The following is an 11,757-nucleotide window of genomic DNA, read 5'->3' on the forward strand; positions in this document are numbered from 1 at the left end:
TCCCAAATAAAGACTAACGTTGACATTAGCTACTAAAGTATTAAGTCTTTATTTTCACTAATTATTAAAAAACAAAAAACAATAATATAAATAAAAAAAGTTAAGACAATATATAAATAAAAAACTTACCATATTCTCTCTCATGTTCTCCAGACATCACGATGGAGAAGCGCCGCTCTTCCTAGGTCTTCCTGTTCTTCACTGCAAATCAAAATCTAAGGTAGAAATTCTTTTGCTTCCTTTCATTTCCTCTCCGTTTATCACTGTTCTTACTTCCTTTTGCTTGTATATGTATTTTTTTTTCGTTTTTCTTCTAATCGACTACGCTATTGCAGACCAGAGGATTATAGAGACAGAGAGAGAGCGCGAGAGGCAACTAGCAAAATTTCACTCGTGAGAGGTAACTTTAATTCTTTCTTGTTTACTGCATTTCCAAGATTTCTAGGGTTTCTAGGGGTTTTCTTTCTACATTTGTTTGAAATTTATTTTGGTTTAGATGTGTTTCTTATATGAGTTGCTTCGTTAATATGCTTTGATTTCTAGGGTTTTTTTAATTTGCTAAAGCAGAGGTAAGTTTAATCTGGTCATTAGAGGTTGAGGTGCTCTTGTTTTTTGGTTGAACCATCTGACAAAATTTGGATGTTCTATTTCAAAACTTGGTTGAGGTGCTCTTGTAAATTCCTTACTCTTTGTGTTGCTTCTGCTCTTGTAAAGCCTTTAATTGGAGTAAAATATGTGAAAGCTGCTCTCTTAGCTTTTCAGTTTCTGTCATTGAGCCATTGAAGAAGTGGTAAGTTAGGATGAAGAGGAGATGTTTTCCAATATCAATAATTAGTAGGATGATATAGATGGTATACAAAGTATTGTTTGGGTATATATATATATATACACACGAGTTTAGGTAGTTTTTGAAACTGTAAAATTGGTACAGCTTAAAGTGTCATTATTGGCTGTTGGTTTAGGTATAAAGTAATGCACATGCGTGTTACTTCTGTATGTTCGTACTTGACATATGTAATCTTGTTTTCTTGTAGTGTATATACAAAGTTTAGGCACTTTTAAAACAAAAAGAATAATCAAACAGTCAATTTGGGGCAGCGGAAAGTGTCCTTATTGGGTTCTGGTTGAGGGTATTAATTAATATATAGATGACTTTGATATCCATATAATCATATGCCAAAAGAATGAAGTCTGCAGATGTTATAGGTACTTTTCTAACTATTTTGAAATAAGTAGACTTGAATTGACTTTTCCTAAATCCATTTGCTAATAAAATAAAGGCATAATATTTTCAAACTATCATGATGACCTTGTAAAAAATAAAGAATGACTTTTGTCATTGTAATGATGAAAAAGAAAGGAGATGATCCAAGTAAACCATAATTTGATAAACTTAATTTGCAATCAGATTTTTTCCCATTTTCTTTATTTTTCATTACAATGGCAAAAGTTATCAAATTATGGTTTAGTTGGATTATCTCTTTTCTTTTCTTTTTTCAATTTTTATTTGTTTATGTTTTTGTTCTTTTCAACACACTGCAAATTATGTCTTTGGTAAGCAAAGATAATATGTTTGCAGCTATGGAAGTAAACAATAATATCAAACCCAAAAGAAGTTTCATATGTAGATCCATTGTGAAATGCTTTCTGGGAAGCTAGAAGTATGAAAAATGAAAAAGTTCACTAACTGGAAATTAACTGTGTTTACTAGAGTGGGGTTGATTGGCCATTTAAAAATAGAATAGGGGCTTGATTGGCTATTTTGGAAGAATGGGGATTCAATTGATTTTGGATGCTTTGTTTAAGGGCTAAAATGAGCGTTATGCGTATTATCTATTTCCTTCTTACATTTGTATTATTATTTCTTACACAAGCTCTTTTTCTCACTTTCACTCACTCATATATATATATATATATAGGTAATTTTGAAATAAAGCGTTTTTGATAGTATGCTTTAGTGAAAGAAAAACTGGAAAATTTATGTATAGATTTTTCCTATATACTATTTACTGCTATATCATTATGTAGAAGCAGTACCATTTGGTTTCTCATACAATTTTGTTACATAGACTCTTTCTCTCACTTCCACTTCCACTCACTCGTGTAATCTAACAGCAAAAGCTCCACCAGGGACTATTAGAAGCATGTCATCTTGTTTTTGGCCTGATTTTATGTACTCTGCGTACCCTGCTATTTCTCAACTTGGAATTGCATTTTTGCCTTTACTAATGTTCCTTTCATTTCTGATGCTTTTGGTCCATACTCGAAGTTCCCATTTCGTAATAGTCATGAAATTATTCAATTTTTATAAATTCAACCTCATGAATCATAATAAAGATAAGATTGCAATAAGAATTAGAAAGTAACAACAAATATAGATTGTCTTTCCTTTAAATTGAAGTGATCATTTAATGCTTTGGTGTCATCATATGGTCTGTTCTCTTAGCCCATGTGACCAAAAGAAAATTATGTACTTCCCCAATCCACAGTGACATAAAACCATATTAAAATAATAATAATTTACTAATATTCATATGATTTTGGATGCTTGTTGCTTTTTTTTTAAGTTATGGAAATTGAATCCATAATTTCTCTTTGTACTATCCAAATTAAAAAAAAGGCATTATTTATTATTAGAGCATAAATTGTTAAATGATTCTGTGTTTTGGACCATTACTAACCCTGGCTTCATTTTTCATCTGGTATTTTATTTCAATTGATAGTAGTTTGGTTTTGTTCATTTTTCAACAGCATTTTTCAATTGTGGATTGGTGGAATGATGTTTCTTTAGACTTTATACTTCAGAATTAATTTTTACTAGAATTAGTTTTAGGCTTAATACATTATTTCACCCTTCAACTTGTCAATTTTTGTCTTTTAGCACCCCGAACTTTTTAACTGACCAATCACACACCTCAACTTGGCTTTTTTATAACTCTTACACCCCAAATTTTTCACTTGTCTTCTAACCATCAGCGTTTGTTACACACTTGCGCTGACATGGACTATTACCAATTAAAATCTTACACATTGCAAATTTTTTGGAGTTTAACGTTTTCTTTGTTTTTCTCTCCACTCTATCCAGATTGTTCGTTTTCTTCTTATTGAATTTTCTTCTTCGATCTGTGTTTTCTTACCTCTGGCTTCTTCTTCTTCTTCTTTAATCTGTGATTTCTTCATCTAGCCTGTGTTTTTATCTGTTCTTCTGGATCCTCTTATTCGTCTGGATTCTTCTTCTTCATATGTGTATATTGCGTTTTGATTGTAATTAATAATATAACATTTCCATCTGGTTCATTGATTTTGTTTCATTTGTTTTGAGTTTTCAGTATTAGACTTGTGTTATTCCTTTGTTGGAAGTTCACTAGCTATAGTCATTTAGTTATCAATCTAGGCTTTGATTTTGTTTCATTTGTTTTGAGTTTTCAGTATTAGACTTGTGTTATTCCTTTGTTGGAAGTTCACTAGCTATAGTCATTTAGTTATCAATCTAGGCTTAATTACGGGGTTAGGGGCATGTGTTTTCTTTTTTCTGGGTTAGGTGCTTCTCTTTGGTGTCGTGATTAACCAAATTCAGAAGTTGGGGACGATCTGGGCTATTGGATGGAAGAGTTGCAGCATATTTAGATGCTAATCATTGAAGATTTAGCTTCAATTGAAAATCAAAAAAATTCTCCCATACTCCTAAATCCCTAAATTGAGATTTCTATATTTTTAATACTGCTACTTTGGTGAATATTAAGTGCTGCTGAGATTTACTGTTTTCATATTTGGGCAATCTTTATGCTTTTCTTCTTTAATCTTTATGTTTCTTCTCAATTTTTGGTTTTTTCAATCTGGTTCTGTGATTCCTTTCCCTCCTTTGTTTCTTTATTTGTTGTTTCTATTTGAGAGTATTGAATAATCGATTCAGAATATTGGAGAATCAATTCAGAGGCAATAGTAACTCTACAATTGCTAAATATTGTGGATTTGCTGTACATATGTTTGCAAAAATGGAGAATTTTTACTTACACTTTCACACATCGTTTTTTTACTTTTCATTATATTTAATTAATAAAATATCAAGAAAGAGAAACAAAAACAATGAAAACATGTGTGTATATATATGTCTCACGCGCTCATAGTATTTGAAAACCAAACTCTATTTTTAACACTGCCAATTTAGCAAGGAAGGGCATTAGAGTTCCAATATATGCAAGTTAAGGTGTGTGATAGGCTTCATTACAAGTTGAGGGTGTCAAGAGGCAAAAGCTGCCAAGTTTAAGGGTAAATTTATATATTAAGCCTTAGTTTTAACTTTTATTAGAATTAATTCTAAGTAAACGATAAATTGTCTTGTATGGACTATGCTTTTAGGTTTTGTACCTTACTTTACAAGTTTTAGAAATTGTGCTTCCATATTAGTGCTTCTTTAATCCAAATTTGCTCGTCCTTATTGTACATATAATACGAAAGCTTCATCTTTCCTATTTAGCTAGGTTGCGTTTTAACAAAATGGTTCGTGCGGATAGAATATGGATGTATAATAGATTGACAAGCAACGGGATGTTGAATTGGACATTCGTAACCGGAGTTGATGAGTTTGTGAGTTTTGCAGCTTCCAAACCTGTATTCATGAACGGGGAAAAGATTAGGTGTGCTTGTGAGAACTGTGCGAATAGATGTTTCCAAAATCTAGACGATTGTAAATTGCATTTGTATAAGTATGGGTTTATTCCTAACTACTTTGAGTGGGTTAATCATGGTGAACCCTATGTTGGAAATTCCTCTAGACAAGTTGACGATGATGTAGATGGTCATCACCATGATCCAATTAGTCCTTTCCGTCAATGTGTGTATGATGCTGCTGGGCCTGAGCTTGAGGCACATATACCAGAAGAGGAGCCTAATCCTGAATCCAAAAAATTCTTTGCCATGCTTAGCTCCTTGGATGAAGAGCTTTATCCGGGGTGCGATAACCATTCAGTGTTGTCGATGATGGCTCGACTACTAAATATCAAATCTGAGAACCATATAACAGAAAGATGTTTTGACTCAATTTTAGAGTTACTTCATGAAGCATTACCCTCAGGTAACAAAATGGCAAAGAATTTCTACGAGACAAAGAAACTAATTCAAGGCCTTGGTCTGCCGGTTGAAAAAATAGATTGTTGTGTGAGATGGTGCATGTTGTACTGGAGGGTCGACAATGCTTTATTGAATTGTAAGGTATGTGGTCACGCAAGGTACAAGACGAGACGTGGTTCAGGGAAACACAAAATGATTCCTTTTAGGAAGATGTTTTATTTTCCTCTAACTCCAAGGCTGAGAAGGTTGTATGCTTCTAGAGCAACTGCTGAGCATATGAGATGGCATCATGAACATGTTTGTGATGAGGGCACGATGTGTCATCCATGTGATTCAGAGGCTTGGAAACACTTCAATATTATAAATGAATCATTTGTTGCAGAGTCTCGTAATGTGAGGTTAGGACTTTGTACCGATGGCTTTCAACCATTTGGTCAATCTGGTAAACAATATTCGTCTTGGCCTATCATTATTACTCCGTACAATTTACCTCCATGGATGTGTATGAAAGATAAGCACATGTTCCTAACAGCTTTAGTGCCAGGACCAAACAACCCAAAGCAAAATATAGATGTGTTTTTGCAACCTCTAATATCTGAGCTGGTGAATCTTTGGGATTATGGAGTTGATACTTATGATGTGTCTCTTAAACAAAATTTCACACTACGAGCTGTTTTGATGTGGACTATCAGTGATTTTCCAGCTTACTCAATGTTGTCTGGATGGAGTACAGCTGGTAAAAGTGCATGCCCTTACTGCATGGAACATTCTAATGCTTTCTCATTGCCAAATGGCCGGAAAGTCTCATGGTTCGATAATCATCGCAAGTTTCTGCCTCCGAATCATACGTATAGAAATAATAAGACCAAGTTCAGGCGCAATTGTGTTGAGAGAAGGCATCGTCCATTAATAAAGACTGGCCAAGAGATATTATCTGAGATAGAAGAGTTTGGGTTGTTGAAAGTTACTGAACTTGATTCTGAACGTGTGAATAAGCAGATTTCTGGTGCAATTTGTGGGTGGAAGAAGCGAAGCATTTTTTGGGATCTTCCTTATTGGAAAACTAATATGATTCGACACAATCTCGACGTGATGCACATTGAGAAAAACGTATTTGAAAATGTGTTCAACACTGTTATGAACATTGAGGGTAAGACGAAAGACAATGCTAAAGCCCGTAAACTATTAATTGATTATTTCACTAAAAAATACCCAAAGGCTTGCTCCACATTAAACCAGAATCAAAAGAAAATAGTTTGTGATTGGGTGAAGCAGTTGAAGTTTCCCGATGGTTACGTTTCGAATTTGGGGAGATGTGTTGATGATAAAAAATCTAGGCTATTCGGTATGAAAAGTCATGATTGCCATGTCTTCATGCAACGATTGCTCCCTATTTCATTTCGTGAGCTACTTCCGAAAAATGTTTGGGAAGCTATAATACAGAGTTAAGTTGTTTTTTTAAAAACTTAACTGCAAATGTGATCGAAGTTGATGATATGGCGCATCAGGAAGAGGAGATCGCGGTAATTCTTTGCAAACTAGAAATGATTTTTCCACCGGGATTCTTCAATTCAATGGAGCATCTTCCAATACACTTGCCTTATGAAGCCAAAGTTGCTGGTCCAGTCCAATTTCGATGGATGTATCCATTCGAAAGGTATTATAATTCACAAGTTGTGCTTTCCTTTTAATGTTTTTGTACCTTAATGTCCTTCTTGGTTTCATTGATGTATAGATATCTCGGCCACTTGAAAAAGAGTGTAAAGAACAAAGCACAAGTTGAAGAGTCATCGAATTTCTGTTCATACTACTTTGAGCCGCAAGTTTATACACGCCATCGCAAAGTGCCTCGCAATGATGATGGAGGTAATCATGATGTTATCGATAAGTCAAATTTGTTGATATTCAATTACAATGGTCGGTATAGTGGACGCTCGAGAACAAGATGGTTGGAGGAAAAGGAGCATGATGCGATTCACTCTTACATCTTGCTAAATTGTGCTGAAGTTAGGCCGTTTGTGGAGTAAGTTTTATAGAATCCTAATTTAAACTTTAGATTTTTTTTAAAAGAAGAATTCGTATGAACTGTTAAATATATTAGGTTATATAAGGATCATTTGCGAGAACTACAACCCGATGCTACTATTGAAACCATCGAAACAGATGTGGAAAAACATTTTCCCAATTGGTTTTCAAACTTCGTAAGTGTTAATGAAGTTAGTGAGTTAATATTTGATATATTAATACAGAAGTTCTTCCTCGCTGATATAAGTTTTCATTTGTTTCATTGTAGAGCAAGCATAATGCCATCGAGAATAAGTGTGTAGCAAATTTGGCTCAAAAACCATCTAGAAATGTGATGTTTTTCAATGTGTACTTTGTCAATGGTTATAGATTTCACACAACAAGTCACAGTGGTGACCGATCAACTTCTAACAATTGTGTTTCCGTCTACGGAGACGGGTTTGAATATTACGGAGAAATTGATGAGATCATTCAAGTTTCTTACCCTGGTTTACCGAAACAAAAAACAGTAATGTTCAAATGCAAGTGGTATGACCCTACACCAAATGTCGGTATTCGGGTTCATGATCGGTACCATATTGTTGAAGTCAATAGGAAGCGATATTTTAAAAAATATGAACCATTCATTTTATCGTTACAAGCGACACAAGTATATTTTGTTTCTTATCCTTCTTTGAAGCGTGACAAGGTTGATTGGGCTGTTGCATGCAATGTTAAAGCTAGAGGAGTCTATAACATACCTGAGAATAAGGTAACTGCTTTCAGTGATGCATTTCAAGAAGAAGAGGCTCAATTAATTGAAGTTGAAGCTCAAACTGAAGATATTCCTCTCACTGCCATAGATAATGATCCTTATTTTGAGTTGCCAGAAGAAGAAACAGATGAAGAAGAGCTTATGTATTCTGAAACAGATAATGAGGATGAGTTGAGTGATGATTCGGATGACGATAATGATCGTAGTGATGATCACAATGATTAGTTTGCAACTGTTTCATTTATTTACATGCAATTGAACTACTATATGTGTGTTATTAATGATTTTGTTTGTACTAAATTTTACATTATTATGTTTGTTATCAGTGATTTAGCTTGTAATGAACTGTTGTGTTATTAATGTTTCTTATTATATGCTTCATTTCTTTATTCATGATTTCATTTGTACTAGAACTAACATTAAATGTAACTCAACCTATTTTGTGTCGTTCCATTTAGTTTACAGGATGGTTTCACCTGGAGGACGAGATGGACCTAGTGATAATCGTGGACCTGCACATATGGATAAGATGAAGAAAACAGCACCCCCGAAGACACGGAGATCCTTGCCTGCTTACTTAAATCGGAATCATCCGAATGCATCTAATCAGGAGCCATCTACCCCGCCAACATCACTACATGGACCAAATACGCTACCTCTCGGTCCTCCACCTTCTCACCAAATGGCTCCACCAACCTCTGTATTAGGATTATGTAAGTAGACAATCTGATTAGTTTATTGATTAACTAATTATGCCTCGAATTACTTTACTATAACATAATAATTCTGCCTCTAATTTTGTTCTTTTTTTTCTGTTGTAAGACCTAAGAAGGATATTTGCTTGTTGAGTTTACTATTTGGTTGATATGTTATCTACTTAGTTGATGCTGCTGGAGGCTCCCCTTTTGTTGGAAGTTCAAATGTTGCTGAAGGCTCCCCTGCTGCTAGAAGTTCAAATGTCGCTGACGGTTCCACTGCTGTTGCAAATTCTGTTACTGGTGGAGGTTCCCATACAGCTGCAAATTCTGTTACTAGTGGAGTTTCCCCTGCTGCTGGAAATTCTAGTTCTTCTACTAATACAGCTGCACCTCGACGGCAGGCACCTCGTAGACGTGCAACACTTGAGGCTCCAAGAGATGAATCTGGCAGATTTGTTGTTGTGCTTTCATCAGATTACAAGTAAATATTGCTGAAATCATATTTCATATTTAGTGAAATAATTTATTACCATGTGTTTATTTCTGAATTGTTTTTTTAAATGTAGGATAATTGATAATCATCTTGCAACGGTGATTTCAAATATATTTGAAGAATATCCTCAAGTTGCTGCATACACTTACAAATCTATATCAAAAGATGTTATAAATCAATATTGGGAGGAGTTCCAGGTATTATTTCTTAAAAACCGTTAATTAAGCAAAATGATCTTAATGGTTTATATCAATTATTCTTTTTTGTTTCCTGGCAGAAAAAGTGTGTGTGGAATCGTTCATCTTACTCAAACAATGTAATGAAGGGGGCTTTTATTGATAAACTAAAAAATCGTTATAAAGGCATCTTAAATGATGTGAGGAAAGCCGAAAGACAACCTGTTTGGTGCCCGGATGATGTATGGCAGTCATGGGCGCGTATGTGGAGCTCGCCTGAATTCAAAAGGAGGAGTGCGAGAGCAAAAAAAGCACGGGGTGGAAAAGATGGGGTACCAAAAGGAACCCACACTGGAGGTTCATGTTCACATGCTAAGACTGCAAAAAAACTAGTAAGCATTCTGTGTTTTGGTATTATGCTGGTTTGGTGTGTTTGCTTATGTATGTGTTGTGGTTCCATGTGTTTGCTTATGTTAATTCTGATTTTTAGTGTGTTTTTGTTGGGTTGTTGTACATATGGCATATATTTTACAGGTTTTTTGTGTGGTTTTATTGGTTTGTGTATGTGTTGTGGTTCCATGTGTTTAGTTTTGGTTTGAGAGTAGTGAAAAAGAAAAGACAGTTCTTCAAAGCTTATCAAATTTAGTATATCTTTCTTGTAGCATTTCTAGAGTTTGGGTTGGCAGATTTAGATTGTAATTAAGAAACTTAATGTGATTGTGAATAATAAATATATATGGAGGTCTGATTCTGACTATATTTGTTTGTAATTTAATGTGAAATCTTGTTAATATAGATAATTTTTGTGGCAAGGAAATTATGTTGTCCAGATATATAGACCTTATCCTTTTCATCCTCTCACCATATAATTATAATATTTTGTTTGCTGCTTTATTTTTGTCAATATCAATCTTTGTTTGTTTGTTCACATATTTCTAACATTTTCTCTATTATTTCTCTGCTTATTAAACTCTGATTAAATGCATAAAAACCACAATTGTTTTTTTTTCTTGTTATAGGAAAAGAAATGAACCAGCCTATTACTCCTCATCAACTGTTTTTGTGGACACATACACATGAGCATGATGGAATTACGTTTATTAACGATCGTTCTAAGCATACTCAGGTACAAGTAATTGCATTTAGTGTATAACACATGGTTTTTAATGTGCTGTGGTAATTAAATTTTATCAATGCATTAATTTAATTTGTTCTTTTAATAATAAATCCAGGAACAATTTGAGGACCTTACACAAGAACGTGTTCAGACAGCTGGGACAATTGCATACAATCTTACTGAGTTAGAAGCGTTCTATAGAGCGTCTGGAGGGCTTACTAGGGGAAGGAGGATTTTTGGACTTGGTACAGCTGCTTCCCAATTTTATGGTGATCACCTACCCACAAATACAAGTGGTGCCTCATCTTCAGGTGTTGGCGAGGCATCTACCTCGAATTCTGGTGCTGCGAATCCCACCCTTCATGGTATACAGGAGCATCTTGATAGGTTTAATGCTGATAGGGCCCGTTTTATAGATTATTTAGATCGAGTAGAGGGACAAGGGATGGAGCGGCCACGTTCTGATGACGACATCCATTTGAATGTTGATGTCAATGAGATTAGAGATCGTAGGGAGCGATTGACAGATTTGGAGACAGCGATGGGTCCATATTTGAGGCAAATCCAAATTTCGATCACTCAACTTCAAGATGATGTACAGAGGATAGACCGTTTCATGGGTTCAGGTTCATCTAGGCCTTAGATTATGATGATATTCGTATTTTTTGAAGCTTATAGCTTTTTAAGGTTTATCTAAAGCCTTACATTATTATGATATTCGTATTAGACTTAGTTTTAGTAAATTTTTTTGAAGCTTATAGCTTTGTAAGGTTTATCTAGGCCTTACATTATATGGTATCCATATATTGACTTCGTTTAATATTTTTTGAAGCTTGTAGCTTTTTACGGTTCATTTAGGCCGTAGATTATTATGATATCCATATTTGACTTACTTTTATATTATTATTTGAAGTTTATAGCGTTTTATTATCAACTTACTATAGTTTCTTATGATAAATTCTAATTTTATATAGATTGTATTAGTTCGATTCTAGTAATAATAAAATTAATAAAATGTAATTATAAATATATAATTTTTTATACCAAAACAAAAATGAAAAGCAACTTACTTACAGTAACTGATGTCTGTAATTATATCATTGCTGTCAGTATACAACTGTGTTGGCTTATTTCGCGACGAAAATTTCGTCAGTAATGAGTCTTTTTCGTCAGGTAATCATAGCTTGTATAGTTTTTTGCACGATAGTTAGGGACTGAAATTCAGTTGTAAAGTTTGGTCGTTAACTTAAGTACCAATGTTTGCGACCGAATATATAGTTAGTAATTTAGTGACCACTATTTTACGACTACGTAACTTGGTTGTAAAGTTTGGGACTAACATGGAAAAGCAGTCGGTAATCTGTTACCAATCAGGGTGTTAGTGACTGAATAAATTCAGTCGCTAACTCATGGAAGTTGGTCAC

General features: G+C 34.3%; 1 protein-coding gene across 8 annotated transcripts; it reads left to right on the forward strand.

Annotated features, from left to right (window-relative positions):
- Positions 1 to 93: 93 nt before the first annotated feature.
- Positions 94 to 11,210, forward strand: LOC136223430 (uncharacterized). Of its 8 annotated transcripts, XM_066011420.1 has the most exons (9): positions 94 to 220; positions 336 to 400; positions 1,035 to 1,206; positions 8,308 to 8,562; positions 8,731 to 9,028; positions 9,114 to 9,237; positions 9,318 to 9,608; positions 10,236 to 10,342; positions 10,449 to 11,210. In XM_066011420.1, the coding sequence occupies exons 3-8, from the start codon at positions 1,185 to 1,187 to the stop codon at positions 10,245 to 10,247; spliced, it is 1,002 nt and encodes a 333-aa protein (XP_065867492.1). In that variant the 5' UTR covers positions 94 to 220; positions 336 to 400; positions 1,035 to 1,184; the 3' UTR covers positions 10,248 to 10,342; positions 10,449 to 11,210. The 8 variants fall into 8 exon arrangements, with proteins under 8 accessions (XP_065867492.1, XP_065867493.1, XP_065867489.1 ...); XM_066011421.1 differs by lacking the exon at positions 1,035 to 1,206; XM_066011422.1 differs by lacking the exons at positions 94 to 220; positions 336 to 400; positions 1,035 to 1,206 and adding an exon at positions 6,977 to 7,093.
- The last annotated feature ends 547 nt before the right edge of the window (positions 11,211 to 11,757 follow it).

This window comes from Euphorbia lathyris, chromosome 3, assembly GCF_963576675.1.
Source record: "Euphorbia lathyris chromosome 3, ddEupLath1.1, whole genome shotgun sequence".
Lineage (NCBI taxonomy): Eukaryota > Viridiplantae > Streptophyta > Magnoliopsida > Malpighiales > Euphorbiaceae > Euphorbia > Euphorbia lathyris.